The sequence below is a fragment of the Buteo buteo genome, chromosome 10 (assembly GCF_964188355.1).
Source record: "Buteo buteo chromosome 10, bButBut1.hap1.1, whole genome shotgun sequence".
Classification (NCBI taxonomy): Eukaryota; Metazoa; Chordata; class Aves; order Accipitriformes; family Accipitridae; genus Buteo; species Buteo buteo.
Genome location: NC_134180.1, coordinates 6,513,532 through 6,530,269, shown reverse-complemented (window position 1 = coordinate 6,530,269; position 16,738 = coordinate 6,513,532). Strand labels below are relative to the sequence as shown.

The window sequence follows — 16,738 nt, the reverse complement described above, 5'->3', positions numbered from 1 at the left end:
GACATGAGCTGTGCCAAATAATCTGCTAATTAGTACAAAATGAGAATCTTCAAGGTTGCACATTATCCTGAGAATTGTTTCCAGTTCTCTTCTAATGTAGGTTTGTGTTTGTGTAGTGCTTGGAAATCCTGTACATGAGGAGCCCAGAATGCTGTAAAACATTTTGACAGATTGTTTTAAAAATCAAAACATTTTACCTGAAGGGCATACTTTGCTTGGGTGGAAAATAACAGCTCATTTTCTTATGCAAAACAACTCAGTGGCATACTGAAGACACATGGAGTTATTCATATGGAAAAAAAAAAAATTGTGAGTTGACCATGCTGTGCAGTGCTATTGGAAGGTAGGCATTTACATAGTGCTGTGATTAAAATGTATTTGCATCCCATATGACAGGCGTTTCCATGTTACTAGGATGCCAGCAGTGCTCAGATCATCTTGGCTTCTCCCAACATAAGAAATGCAGTCAAGTCTCTATTTGCTTGAATTGCATGGACCAGCAGAACATTAACTTTTTTTTCTGCTGACATTACACTGTGCAAGACAACACTATCCAAGCAAACCTGGGTATGGAATGGATTTAACAGGGGCCAAGTGCTGAAGGGCAATAACATATTGACCCTGATCCAGGGGAAACACCAGCACACCAAAACGGCTACTGGAGAGTGTAACCTTTTCTCACATTGCACTCAGGTGAGTACAAGGCAGCCCTTTAAGGAACATAAATAAATGAAAATGATTTCTTAGGTTAATACACCAATAGTTTGAACATGAAGAGTTGTTTAATACTGTCTACTGAGATTAGTATCTAGCTCAGATGTGGGTCAGAGGAACAAAAAATGACATGCCTTATTCCCCTAAAGAGCCAATAGCTTTTCATAAAGGAAGATAACTCAGTGAAACTAATGCCTAAAGATAGGTGAAGAATAAAAGATGAGTGTCAGTAAAAAGTCAAGCAGTAAGTCTAACATTTCAGGGGACTTAAATATTTAATAAATCAGTAGTCCTTAGCAAGTAATATTGGCAAAGAAGGAGAGCAAACATTCAATCAATAGATCCACATTCCCTTTCCTACAGTTCTAGCTCTCCTATGGCCTGTCAAAGGCAGGGAACTCAAAACAAAAATCCATAGCACAGTCCTCAGAATTATAGAAATGTCAAGCCAGAGGCCTCACAGGTAAAGTTTTTAAAATACACTGAAATTAGCCGAGCAGTTAAGGGCCTGAGCTACTCTGCAAGCCCAGTCCAGGTTATTAGTGAACTGAAGCTGCAAACATCAGCAGTGTCAGCTGGATCCAGATTTCCAAAAAGTTTAGAAATAATTCTATGTGCAATTGCCAGCCTGTTTCTAGTACATATTCATATTTCTTTTTGTTTGCTTGATGCTGTTTATGATGAATAACTAATACATTTGCACAAGCAGCTGATGCATTTGTTTTAATACTAAGATCATTTTTTCTCCTTATGAAATTTCAGTAAAATATTAGAGTTTCTTTCCAGAAATTATTAAGTTCCAAACAGAAGAAGTATATGACAATACTACCAGCTACTTTTTATGGGAAGAGGTGATTGTGCCTAACTTTGGTTAGTGTACGTGTGATATTTGTACTGGGATAATAATAATAATAATAATAATAATAATAATAATAATAACAACAACCCTATTACCTGCTGTGTACCTGAAATACAATCAGCTTACATAGACTAAGCAGTCACTGAACAGCATGTTACACAATGGTGAAAATCCCTCATAGCTTCATGTTTTTGTGAATTGTGATCAGTACCCCATAAAATGCAAGAGCAGTCGCAATGCATCCACCTAGTCATTCTGTGTGCTGGTCAGAATACTCGTGGTGTTTAGCATCCTTCTGTGGCTGCTGAGACTGACTTTAAAATATCAGCACTGAAAATCTTCAGGAGATGGTAATGTCTGTATCATTCAGACATCAGGCAATTAGATAGAAATTTTTAAAAATGCATCTGTTACGCTGTTTGGAACTTTGATTTTTTTGAAAAGTGTATCATCCGGTGATTATAAAAAAAATAGGCACCCTCTCTCTCATAAATAGTCTCACAGGAGTTAATGGGACTATTATATAACAAGAATGGTATTTCCTCTTAAAAAACGTAAAAGAAGTCAATTTATAATCACAGTTCTAAGGTGGGTGAATAGTATAATCATTGGGATTAGACACAGGGCAAACATTGAGAAATGAATGGAATCATCCAAGAATGATATGTTGTTTAATTTGGTGTCATCTCTGTCCTCATAACCGCACTGACTTTACTGGCATTACACCAAGGAATCTGGAGGAAACTTGCATCAGGCCTTCATCTAGAATTTTGTTACTTGGCTGAAAATTCAACACCTATTTTGAACTGCTCCTAAGTCTTGGCTACTTTTCAGTGAGAACCTAGGGCACTTAAAAGCAAAGTCCCTTCCTAAAAATAACAAGACATAGTAATGCAGGTAAATGCCTGTACATATTTGCGGAAGAACCTCCTGTTTGCTACATGAGAAAGGTAGCCCAGCAATCACAAAACATAACATTAGGGAAAAAAAAAAGTACTATTTCAACAATAATTGACAAAGAGACAATCTCTCTATTAGAAAATTCAAGTTGTAGCTATTTACAGTCTGCCAGGCCAGAAACTCTACAAATAAATACTGTTTGGATTTTGTATTATGTTTATCCTCTTTTACCAAAGCTAAAACCTGGGACTGAATCAGTCACAAAGGATTTACTGTAAATGCAGGTGCTGAAGGTTTTCTCTCCACCTGTAAGATGGTGAATTAGTCTTACCAGCACAATGCGTGGAAGGCTTTTGGTCCTGTCTGGCACAGTGTCACAGTCCACAGTACATACTCTGTGGAAATAAGAGAAAATAACTGGTTAAGGAAAATAAGTACCACTGCAGAGAATCAGGATGATAATTCATATTGCTCTCCTTCTGTTAGAACTTTCAGAAGCAAGTGGGTGTAAAGGTAAGAAATTGTAGAAAGGATTTGTATTTTGCTGCCAGGAATCTTTTTTTAGTATTATATAAGACTGAGAGGGGCATCTTGGATCATCATTTCTAGTTTCCTATTACCAAAGGCAACAGTTTAAAATAATCTCTTTCATAAATATATGAAGTTCTATCTTTGAAGTACAGAGGAGTAGAGAGGACAAAAATTCTACTGTGAGGCTGTTAAAAACAACACTTTCTGAAGCCACCTTCTGATTTCCTGCCTAAATTTATTCACTGGCTGTTTATACACATTTTTTCTTTTGCCAATATGATTATTAAGCTAAAATAATTCCTTTTTTCTCTCTGGATTACCCCTCCATATTCACAGAGAGCAATCATAGCTCCTCTTTGCTTTCATTTTACAGACAAACTGAAGTCTTTTATTCTTTTCCTGCAAGACAGTTCAATTCTCCTGATAATCCAAGTAATCCACCTCTCTGTATCTGTTCCCATCTGCTTTCAACTTTCTGGAGCACTGTTGACTGGATTCACTACTTTTGTCCCATGTGAAGTTCATCAAATAGTTTGGCCTGAAACTTCTTTTACAGATCCACAAAAGGTGAGGATAAGGAATAACCCCTTAACATTGCTAAAGTCAAAATGTGGCATGTAGTGCTTGGGTTTTTCTTTCTTATCTTAGAAGACAGAAATAGCTAAAATAAGAAAGACTGTGTGCTCAGTCAGGCAGAAGGCAGCTTTGTATGTGGCTATACCATACAGGAAGATCAAGTGGGACCTAAACTCTTAAGGCTGCTCTACTTGGTGTAAAATACTTTAACTGAGAAGACAAAAATCCCTTATTCTGCTGGTTGGGACAGTTGTATTCCAGTTCCTGAACGACTGGAAGTTTGTTTATATCAAGTGGAGACATTGAGAAGCAGGAAGGTAGGGTAAGCAAAGGATTAGGCAGTGGGACAAGATTTGGAGGAAGGCAAGAAGCCAGTCAGTAATCCTGCTTGTTCAGGAGAGCGAGGGACAGCAAGGGACGTACAGAGAAAGAAAAGAGCTGGGGAGGAAAGAGTAATTATCAAGAGCAAAAGACAAAATGATATGAAAATGTTTTGGGGGGAGAGTGATGCTGCTAGAAGATGGCACATAGAATGAAATATCAGTAAGAGTAGAAAAAAAATCACTGCATTTAAAGTATCAAATACTGGGTGATCCCATTATTCATAACAGCATCAATGTGCAAATGATGGCCATCCCAACAGTCTTTGGTCCCATTGTGATAAGCCTTGTTTGTATAAACAACAGGGACAATGGCTCAGGGGGCCTTGACCTTTAAGACACATAAAGTGATGGGTAAGCTTTACAGATAAGAGAGTACAGAATTATAGTGAAGAATTTTCTAGTCACATGCAGTGAACCCATTTTCCTTTTTTCTTTTCCACAGTCAGTAAGCCAAGTGGTCGATGAGAAAAATCACAACGTGATTTCTCTGTTAAGGTGTTGTTCAGAACATGAATACGTCTTGAGAGATATTTGCATATAAATTGGTTTTAATTAAAATTACTTTTGGTAGATTAAGCTAGAACAGCCACTGTTAAAAAATAAGCCATGTTTCTGAAAGAAATAATTTTAAAGGAAGTGTTAAAAAGTTTGTCAATTTGCATTGTACTGTTTGATTATTCACATGCTAATTGTATTGTTCCTGCTGTCACATTACTTTCAGCTTGAAGATCAGTCAGAAAAAGAAATTCTGCCCTACCTGTGACAGTCAGACAGTGGAACAAAAAATGCCAGTGAAGTGAGTTGTTGTTTATGGCTATTTTAATCGTAGCAGATTTATGGGATGGGATGATCAACTTTTGAATAATCTGGACAGCTTTTATTTTCCTTCCCCCTTTAAAGTGTATATGATTATTTTGATTCCTTGTTGCCAGTTCTGCTTGCCATTCCCACTCAACTAAATCCCATGAGGTCAGTGAGATAATTCTCTGAGTGATAAGTAAATATTGAAACAAATGTTATTACACATAAGGAAGAGAAGCAGAATTATGTTCATGCTGTCTGTTTTATCCTGGTCTTTCATTTTGCTTTTTTGTTTGACAAGAAAGCTAGTAAATATTTACTGAACAACCTGAAAAATTGTTACATATTTGATAAAAGTTTGTTACAGTAACTAAAACAAATTCTCTGCTGATTAATTCCATCAGCACATGATGTCTCACAAAGTACTACATAATGCTATGTTTAGTTTTCATTTGTGTTTTCAGTATGGGCTGACTATATTTGCACTCCAGTTTCCCTCATGGATGTGTGCAAACATACTTATAAATATGCATAATGCTATTATTTTTGTTTAAATATAGTTTTGTGCAGTCTGGATGTAAGTAAACTGACAGCTGTAAAGAAAGCTTGCTTGTTAAAGGTGTCAATGCCATGATCTATTGTAATAATTATAACTATAGCTACATAATAGGGTGACACTATCATATAATCTCTTTATAAATTTACAATTAGAAAATACCATTACTGGTGATGCTGAGAAATGGCTGTGGACTACAGCTCTCAAAGTAACCTGTATACTTCAGAACAGGGTTTTGCACCCTTATGAATACCAAACATTTTTTACAGAATTCTAGGGTGGGTGGGTTTTTTTAAATTAAGAAAACCTGTAATATTTTATCCAGGACAAAGAGTTGGGTGCATTTATCAGAGTCCAAGGCCTTATAGCTCCTAAAACACCTATTTTTTAAGTTAGTATATACAGTAGCAGAAAGTCAATAGTCAGCATAAAGGTCTTTCCATAGGTGATTTCAGACACCAGTGGGTCAGACAGACAAAAGCCTAGTGAACTTCAAAGGTTACTTTAAAATGCTCTCCTGGTGGATGGGCATCTTGTCAGCCTTGAGAATACGTTCTCTTATAATGCTAGACCAGAGGAAAGAGCAGCACAGCACGTACAGGCAGGTGCTGTGTTTTAGCAGAGTCTTTTCCGCCGTTTTCCACTCACCCACATTTCCCACCCCTCGATTTTGTGGACAGTGTCTGTGGCTTGTGATGCTTTGTTGAGCTGAGGATGACCTGCTCTACATCCCATGAGTTTGCATGTCTGAAACCAGAAAAACCAAATGAAAAAAAGCTTTCAGTACAGAATGACTAACCTCCATGAAAATTAATCTGTAAGGTTTTTTGAACGGAAACAGGGTCTAGTCAGAAAATAAGATTTCTGTTTCCATCAAAAATTTTGGAATTTGTTTTGATTTTACACTGAAACATAACAAAATGTTTCCAAGTTTTCCGATTTCCCCTTTCTTACCACCAAATGAGAGAGAAGATGCACACAAATCATTCCAGAGCTGCCAAGATGTCAAATGACTACTATATTCACGTAGAATGTAAATTCAGTTTCAAATCCTCCTGCCTACTGTAACCTATACAAGATACGTAACCAGAGAATTAGAAAGTTGGTTTCTTCTCTTTTTGTCTGGTTAATACGTCTCTATTATTTGTACAAAATGTAACAGTTTCAACAAAAGCAACATGAGATACTGATCTATTTAATTATTACCTACCTCTCTGGATATTCTTGCAAGTATTCTAGAGTTGTCCTTTCTCCTTGTCTCCTTATAAAAAAAATCTGTATCCAAAATGGGGTTGGGGGGAATCAATTATTTTGCTCTGGCCTTGCACTTTAACTATTTGTTTTATGTCAAGGTCTTTCACAAGTGCAAAAAGCTAGTAAAACATTCTTCATTCCCTTTAAACTTTAATGTTTCTTTTTTAAAAAAATTAATATGCATTAATTTTACTAAAATTTAAAAAAAGTTGGATAAAACCTTCTGCTGAGTCTGTTCTGGGTGGATAATAGAGTATCAGCTCAATTAAATTCTTCATCTTTTACTGCCTGTCTCTAGAGGTTACAAGAAGAACTGATTAACAGTTGAAATTTCTAGCTCAAAAATTTTGGCTGAGGACATTTGTAAGATAAAATTTTTTTTCAAAATTTTCCTTAAACCCTATTTCAAAAAAATTTCAGTTACAAACCACTGAACTGAGATTTATTGAAGAAGTATGCTCCTTTTTCTAAAACAAAATAAGAGCTAGATGGCCAAACAGATTTATTCCTGCTTATCGCTGAACGAGATATGAGACTAACGTTCATCTGGGGATGCCTGAGGCTGCAAATTAACCAACCACAAAAAAACTGAGAAAATCTAATAGAAAAACTGGCATGCAGGAAAGCAGGCAGGCACATGCTGACATCTCCACATGTGTGTCTGATGTTTCCACAAAATGTTTCATTTTCAAGAAATCATATTCTTCCAAGGTTTTGTGACAAAAAATGCAAGCAATAACAATAATGCTGGTAAGGGAGTTTCTTTTTCTCTGCTAGATGTTTAAATTAAAACTCATACAATGGCAATTTTAATCAAAACATAATTTTGCAGGAATAAAAGACAGGTTTATTTTATCTATGTCCTCGTGGACTAAATTGAATATGACCGTCCTTCCCAAATTACAAGAAAAAAAACATTCCACACACTTAGCATGCAGTTCCCTTATCTGACATCCTTTTGCCTGTCAGATCTCGCGGCTGTCCTCCGTTAGCCTGCACGTTGAACTTTGCTTCTGAACCAGCTCGAACAACTTCAGAGCACCCAGGCTTTGTAAGAACAAGGGTCCATTTAGTTCCGTGTCTCATTTCTAACAGAGGCCCACAGCAAGTTACAAAGGAAGAGACAAACCTGTGAATTTACTCAGCTGAGAAACTGAAATAATGCCCATTTATCCTACCACTGTTAGCATGAGAATGTTTTAGATAATTCTACTCCTTCCAAGCAAAAAGTGTCCTATAAATTAATGGTTAATCCATCTGAACTCAAGAAGAAATTCAGTACGCGCTCTAGAACGTTAATAGCCCTCCTATACTTTTACTATAGCTCAATCTATTCCAAGCATTACTACTATCACCTGGATGGATAATCAAGTTGCCAATGTCAAATAACACCGTACTTTATGAGTCTATATTGTTCCTTACACTAAAAAAAGTGTCACACTTTTTGTTGACTTTATGTTATTCAGTGCATAGAGTAACATGAATTACTCACCCTGCTCCCTCAAGGCGATCGCCAAATAATAGACTAGCCACCACAGACTGCACGCACAAAAGATCACAATGCTATTTTCAAGGATAGATGTTGTTTCCACAGGTCACACGCTGGGGAAACAATGGCCTGGTCTGAGTCTGTGGATACACTACTAGCTAATAAAGGTAAGAAGTAAGTGAAAAAAATTTTTTTTTTAAAACGCGTGTCAACCCAGTGCACAAACGTTGCTTGTCAGGTTTTTGCACTGCTCTCCAGTTCAGCTCTCCACGTGCTTTGAGTGGTGTTCTCCACACCAGCGCTGCTGCTGGAGGCATGTGAGCTGCTGGGCTGAAAGGCAGAGGGGGCATGTTTCTCCAAGCTGCAAACACAAGATACCTTCTGGGCAACGCTTAAGGGATATTTAAGAAGGCAGAAGTGCTCTGCAAGAGGTTTGTTTTATGAAGATAACGGTTGTTAAAACTCCCCGTGCGATGGTTCTGTTTTTCCTATTTTTAAAAATAAATAACCCACAAACCTTTTCTTAGGTATTCCTGTTATAAAGAAATATCCATGTTGTGCATTGACTTTCAGTCAAACAAAAAATGATTGTTTCTAATATATCCAAAGTCACTTCTCCAAGAGATCCCATTCTGACTGACCTGAAACCCCAAACCACATGTAACTCACAAAATTCCCTTGCCCCTGCCCCATTTTCTGCACTAACATTGTGGCCTGGACCCTGGGGTGCCTTCACACGGTTTCTGAATAGTATTAACTTGACTAACACAACTAAGTTTGGGTGCTGTCAGCTTTCTTTTCTAAGAGGTTGTGATTTGGATTAATTTTAATTAAATTAATTTTAATTTCTCCCGAACAAACCTTTGTTTCATGTTTTTTCTCTTAAAAGTGAAAAAAAAAAAGCTGAACAAAGAAGTAATGAAGAATCCATCTCTTCATCCAAGTCTTAATCATTAATTGAAAGGAGGTGGAAGCGCTATTTAGGCAGGCTAACCTCAGCTCTGAGGGGAGCACACTACCACAATATGACTTAATTTCCTACTTGCTTGTTAGACCAGGGGTCAGCCTCAAATCCCTAATTTCCTAGTCACAACAAATCCTCTTGAAGACCAAAATCTCCAGGATCCGCTTTTGACATCAGTGCTAGAGAGCCCAAACCACAGCAGGCAGGAATTGGGAACGTTCCTCAATTAGTAACTCTGAAAGAATTCTCTTAGTCACCTTATCATTGCTATAGTTTCATCTCCTATTTACTTCTCCCACAACAGCCTCTTAAGACTAACTGCTGGCTGACAGGCAAAACAATATCAGACACATAGGTTACACTCTATATACCACATATATATCTATATGTACACACATGCACACACACGTGTGTATATACATACATATAAACGGCATTAGTTTTCCTCTGCCCATCATCTTATGCATTTTTCCCCAGATGGTTTGGCAGCTTTTAGGACATTTTTGAAGTCAGAGTTCAGTGAGGAGAATGTGGAGTTCTGGCTGGCCTGCGAGGATTTCAAGAAAACCAAATCCTCCACTAAGATCACCTCAAAAGCCCAAAAGATTTATTCTGACTTTATACAAGCCGACGCTCCAAAGGAGGTAAATAGTTTTTTTGCGTGTACTTTGGGTACTGAGGATGGGAATCAAGTGGAAAGTTCATATCCAAACTTCCAGGAATGACAGAAAATACAATTCAACATGGCCATACTTCCATTTTCATGTCAATTATTTAGCAGGTAGAAAACAGTGTGTGGAACTCTATGAAGCAAACAAAGACCTCTTATGGTTTATACTTTAAATACATTTTTCACACAGGTTTAGCTCACCTTCTGAAATTTCTACCTTAAGATTTAAGGAAATTTATGTTAAACATCATTGGTTTTCTCTAACCATTTTTATAATGCAATAACCACCATTTCCTCCATATTTTATGTACCAGTATATTCAAAAGTTAATGACTGTTTGTTCTTTTGTACAGGTATTTTTGACACGATGAAAATCAAAATGCAAACTTGCAAAAATTTCTATCACAGCCTTCAATTTTATCATTATTTAAAAAATGCTTACTGTGAAGGAACAAATTGCTAATTAATTATTGTTGACATTCTACTCCCTAAAAAACTTCTGCACTGATGTGTTTGCCTTTGATAGTGAGTGTGCTCTGAATGTCCCCATGTCTTACATATAATTGAAATCCATTTCATTATTAATAAAACCAAAAAATCCTTACAAAACATACAGGGCCAAAACCTAAAATGATGCTAAGTACCTTCATCTCTAATTTACTCTTTGGTGATTGGTACTTCATAGGATTTAGTTTGGCAAAAAGATGCGATAATCAGAAGCAAGTTTTTCCCTTCTTTTTTTCAGTGATGCCATCTTTTTAAGAGCCAAATAAAATTAAGAATTCAGTATGTTAGAAAATGAAGGGATGACCTTCCTGCTTATTTGCATCTGCCAGGGTATTTGGGAGGAAATTCAAATGCAAACTGTGGCCTGCACACCAACAGACCTCAGCTTTCCGATCAAACTGACATTGGTTTTACGCCTCCTTTCTTCCTACAGATTAATATTGACTTCCATACCAAAACCCACATCTCTCAGAATATCTCCGAGCCCACCCTCAGCTGCTTTGATGATGCTCAGAGGTCAATCTACAGTCTCATGGCAAAGGACTCTTTTCCCAGGTTTCTAAGGTCAGAAATGTACAAGGAACTAGTAAAGAAGCAACAGCACGGAAATCAGAAGAGATGGCTCCCATTTTTGTGAGAAAATACCTGAGGGATTAGGAATTTGTAAATGTCTCCCATTGCAACTCAGTACAGATAATATTTTATTAGAGTGATTGTACAAACCAGATCTAAGAATTGCCTTTGCCAGCTTGTTTTTAAGTACAGTATGCACATGATACTTTCTAATAGCAGTAGAGAAATATTCAAGAAACAGGATGGAATATGCCAAGATATTTGAGCTACCTTTTAAGTAAAGATGTTTGCCATTGATAATTTTTCCAGTGCTTGCTTTATTTGTCACAGTGTTTTCACATTTTTAAGCAGGATGTTTTGGTTTTCTGGTTTGCCATTGATTTTTCTTTAGAAGTATGGCCTCAAAAATAAATTCCTTTCAGGGGACTTGAATACAGTTACTCATTCATTCATCATCTTATTTATAATTTGTAAAAAAAATTTAAATCCTCTTTTAAACATGTTTTATACCAATTCAAAACAGAAGAAGTAGAAATATGGTAGATAACACACTATGATAATATTTAATAAATAGGCACCTGCTTTATAACAAATGTTCCTGGCATTCAGAGCAAATAAATATTTCATAATACAGCTGTCTTCAAGATGACTCTCTTCAATTTTTCTTTGTGTTTATTTCATTTAAATTTTTGTTGAAAAGTCTCATTTATTAATTGTGTAGGCATTTTGGAAAAAACTGAGGAACTATTCCTTTGTACATTTTCAATAAATAATTCATTTTCTTTGCTTTTCCAAATGTATCAGTGATACTGTCCCCATGCACTCATGAAGTAGTAATGTCAATAATTATTACCATTTTTCAATAAAATACAGATACGCAGAACAGTAGGCATCAGAGAAACAGTTTTAGGCAAGTAAGCATCTAAATCAGCATTTAGTCATGGTGTTATTTTTCAAACAAGCAAGATGAGATAGGATTCTAGTGCAATCTTCAGGTGTCTCCAAATGCACACACTGATCTCGTTCATTACTGTTAGAGGGTTGATTGCATATATTTAGGTGAAGGACGGAGCTGTGGCATAATATTGAATAAAAAATACTTTAAACCATATGGGGCAGGAAGAATCTTCACTATGGAAAATAGTTCTAAATACAAGAGACAACAATAAGATTTTTCTAAGAAAAGAAAAATCTTTCATTTTTATATGAATTTGAACCTTTTGATTCTTTTGCTTTTGAGCTGCTCTAAATCTCCAGGAATCTCTCCCTGTTTGGAACTCTGTTCATGCCTTCTACACACCATCACATCCTCTATGCAAAAGATCCTATTTTATCAAACTACACTGAGGAACTAATTCATTTAGACAATAAAGGGTATTAAGTAGTCTGAAAGCCCCAATACATTGCTTTCAGTTATGTACTTAGGTGAACGTCCTGCCACAGCTTATGTAGGTAGGTAGTTAGGATGGGTGTAAAATATCTGTTCTTTGATACCCATGATCTATTCTATCACCTCATTTTTCTTCTTGCCCTCTGCATTTCTTTTTCTTTTCTTTCCTTGCCAGTACTAGTGGTTAACAGAGCAATGAACACGATCACTGAGGTTGAGCTACAAGGAGGATGTGGGTTTGTTTTGCAGTCCCACAGCTACCATTCATTTTGCAATGATGCTTCAGTGGAAAATTGCAACTTCCGTCTGCAGCGCAGCATTGGCATCCTTTCTGCACCGGGGGATTTCTGCTGGTTAAAGTCACAGCAAAGACAGCAGTCAGGATTGCTGAAATTACATCATTTACTCAAAAATATAGCAAGTCATTTTCCCTTCTTACAAATCCAATTCTCATTTTCAGAAGAGGAAATTCCCACATGTAGGAAGAAGTGGGATCACGTCACCTTTCTTAGTGGGGCACATAGAAAGCCAAAAAGTTCTGCTCTATCAATCGTTTGGGAACTAAGGATAAAAAAGTACCTGGAAAATAGATGTGTGATCATGAAATCTCACAACTCTCCGTGCTCCTTTAAAACTTGCATACTTCTGACTTTACCCCATCACAGACAGAGCTAGAAAGTGATAGAAAGATGTCTGCCAGGGATCTCTAATTCCTGAATGCTTGAAGTTAAGCATAAGAAGTTAAAAATATATATAAAATAGTCAAACTTGATAAAAATAATGCATGTTGTTGTTCTGGTAACTATATAAAAATATTAGTAGGAAGCATCATATCCACATGGTCTGGCCGATTCTCTATGATCAACAGCATAATTATTGTCAAAAGAGTAGCTCATCCTTAATATTTTAGCATTTGACATTCATTTTAATAATTACATAAAGCGTCATGAATGGTTTAAACACATTTTGAATTAATTTAGAATGTTTTAAGAGAAAGGCACAGTAATTGAACTTTTAGGGGTTATCACAGACTCAAGTGTAAAGTAGCAGTAGTAATCCTTTTATAACCCCCTGATTAAAACTATGCTAGTTTTAATTAACTAGCAAAGTTAATTAAACTTTTGTTGTTGACCAAGCCTTTCAACATTTTTATTAATTAATCTATTTCAGATGCTTAAATGAGATGAAACTGTGCAAAGTTTAAATAAATGGTCACTATAAATTCATATATATCCAACGATAACTGGATGTACATTCACAATTAATTTTTAAATCCTCAGAGCACTATCTGGCTATATTATATGCAATTAAACAAAAGAATCTACAGCATATTGAAGTGTTTTGGAGTTTAAGGATCAAATTTCAGAAAACTTCTATAATATATCTTATTATTAAAGCATTACTAAAGGTCCCTTTCGGCAAGTATCTGAAAACACTCAAATGTGAAAGATGGGAGCCAGTAGTCTTTATTTACCTTTATTTTCTAGGTCTAAAGCTGATGCTTCATACTTCTACAACACCAAAAAAAGGTCACAGCCTACCATCTGAGCTCTGATAATTTGACATACAAAAAGGCCAGGCACTGAAGTGTGATTTAGAAGATTTAGACTAAACTTTGCCAAAATCCCAGGGCTTTACCAAGGACTTCCAGCATGAGCTTGGCCCAACTGTATAACCTGTTGTGCAGCAGTTATGAAATTGAGAGGTTACCTCCATCTTCCATCAAAATGTAATATATTTATGCCCTTTAATATTTGGGGAGCATGCAGGCACTCCAGGAAAGCAGGTTCTATGTTCAGGCTTCAGAGTGATCTTTCAGAGCAAAGCCACTTAATATCAGAGTAGTTTCTTCATTGTCAAAGCCACTAAAGTTTGAAAAACCTGGATATAAATTTTGTGGAGAGGGATCACAACTATTTTCATAACTTTGTACATCAGCTACTCCTGTGGAATCTCAAGCGCTAACACATTACCAGAATTATTTATTCCAATAACAGCTCTGGGTTACGATGGGAAAAGAGAAGACTACACTGTTGTAAATACTGAATAATACATGTTCAATAATTATCTTACAGAAGTTACGGTGGAATTTTTAGGGAGGTTTTGGTGTGGGTTTTTTTGCTAGCCCATAATAAAAAGAGGAAGAAAATACTGTTGTAGCTAAATAGAAAGCACTCCTAAAAAGTTGAATTAGAAACTACGTTTGCACTCCAAGCCTCCCACTTGCTTTCATTGAAAAATAAAAGTGACTATTTGGTCTTTTTCCCCCTCTGTTTACAAGTCCAAACCAGGCAAAAATCTCAATTCTGAGAATATTTTTTTTTTAAAGGATTCAACCTCTCCCAGCACAAAAAAAGTAGATGTAAAAAAAATCCTACGAAATAGAAATGGTCAAAATAAATGCAAAGTGAACACCACATTTCTTAAAAAAACCAACCACCCAACCAACCCCACCCCTGCCCCCCAATTCCTGCATGCAGTACCAATCCTAAAGCTCCAATAGCATCTAGATTCACAGACCCCATCAGATCCATCATGCTCACATCATGACAGGACTGTCCCAGAATTAAAATTCAAGGGATAATAATACAGTAATAAATAATATATTTATATATTTTTCTAGAATACCTAAATATAAAAATAATAAGCATATACATAAATATAATATATGCATAATTAGCCCTCAACACAGGACTGATATCAGGATTGTTCTAAAGAAAAAGATCCCAAATTATAGGCAGCCAGGTATATTTCCAGTGGCAGACAGGACTCTGTGAGACTCCTACCTATGTCTTGTCAAAGGTTTGTTAAATTCAGCATGCTTCCGTAAATGTTGGAGATGGAGACTCTGTATTTTCTGTTTTGTCAGACTATAATGTAAAAATGTACTTGAACAGACACACATAATCACAGGCTTTGCACAAGAATCTCCTAGGCTTTCGTTTTGACTCTTCATCCAAGCAATAAAGTTCAGAACACAGAATCCCTGAAGCAGCGTCTGCTGCTAAATAAGACAACCATCACGCTAAGAACCTACATCATTTGAGAAGAGTTTTGCACCCATTAATCCATACTGAATAACAGTTTTGCTCATGTACCCAAATACATAAGCCTAATACTCATCTCTGGTTACAGAGCTGTCGAAGTGGATTTTCAATTAGCAGTTTTCAGTTTTCCTAAGGCATTTTGATTGACGTCGGAGCCGAGAGACCTGTCCCCGTGGCACACTGACAACCTGCTCGTCCTCTCCTCCCTGAGCTCTCTCCAGCCACTGGGCCAGCAGTGCCCTTCTCAAACTAGCCTTATTTTCTAGATATAAGATTTCCCTCTTGATGAGATGTCTATGGGACATTCCCGTCTTGACCCAGTTCAGCTGTTTTAGAGGATACAGCTTTGGAAACAAAACTCAATCATGGAAAGAGGCAGTAACAGCTTTAACAATTGCCGCAATTTATCCAAACCTGAACGATACCAGTGTGGGCAAACTATTCCAGCAAGCAGCAGCTAGAAAACATTCAGTTTGACAACTGCCCCACATACGCACATCAGAACTGACTCATTACATTTTTGATTTTTGTCTTCTCTTTACATCACACATCTTTAGCAACGTTCCAGCTTGTGTGGAATCGTGTGAATGAAGGCACGTAAGGCAGTGGAAGGGTCCCGGCTCACCTATGTGGGTGTTAGATCAGATGCAAGATAAAATAATCTATCTGAACTAGAAATATAAAATAACCAGAAGTTCTGAAGACTAGAGGCCAAAAATAGCTGTTTTTTTCCAGAAAGGCTCCCTGAATTTTGCAGAAAACTACCTGTTACATCTGGACTTTACTGCTATGTCTAAGAAAGGGAAACCTACCATATATAATTTGGCTCTTGCAAAGAATGGGCAGGTAAATCAAATTAATGAAATCAGTATAACATCTTTATTTCTGAAAGACAGTTACACTTTGTATTGCTGGTGGAACTTCAGAGGACAGTATGGATCTGAAAAATGAAGCATACTTTCTGCCTTTGAGTATAGTGAAAAACAAGGCTGAAAAAAACCCGTGAAAAGAGGCACTGTCACATTTGTTGACATGAGTTAAAGGTCTCATGTAGGTCAAGAAGGAGCCCACATTTGCTAAGGAAAAATGAAATTGAGTAATGAAAACAAGATCCCTGTGCATATTCACCTTCATTCAGTAAATACAGCATGATATGCTGTCTCTGCACTGCCTAGGAACTGTAATTGATTGATACTGTAATTCTGAAAACTTAATTTGAAATACTCATTTAGTAATGGAAAGTATTTTGAAGAAGTGACAAGTGACACTAAAATTATCACTAAAAGCTCTACTTTAAGTATTCTTAAGCTGTTCATTTTGAGAGAAAACACCTCCCAGAAAAGTTTCCTTTCCATTTTTTACCCAGCTTTTCAACTTCTATAACATTAGGCCTCAGAAATTAGACTCAATGTATTCTTACACATTTCAGAGGAGGCCCTGGATGCTTCGAACTTTAGTGAGAAAATGAGACAATACTAGAGCAAATGATTCCCTGCCTTATTTTTTTTATATTGTTGCTGTGGT

General features: G+C 36.6%; 1 protein-coding gene across 1 annotated transcript; it reads left to right on the top strand.

Moving 5' to 3' along the window:
- Positions 1 to 4,748: 4,748 nt before the first annotated feature.
- Positions 4,749 to 10,841, top strand: RGS21 (regulator of G protein signaling 21). The gene is made up of 4 exons (XM_075037509.1): positions 4,749 to 4,759; positions 8,154 to 8,230; positions 9,505 to 9,671; positions 10,638 to 10,841. Exons 1-4 carry the CDS (start codon positions 4,749 to 4,751, stop codon positions 10,839 to 10,841), a joined length of 459 nt encoding a protein of 152 aa, XP_074893610.1.
- Positions 10,842 to 16,738: the final 5,897 nt, after the last annotated feature.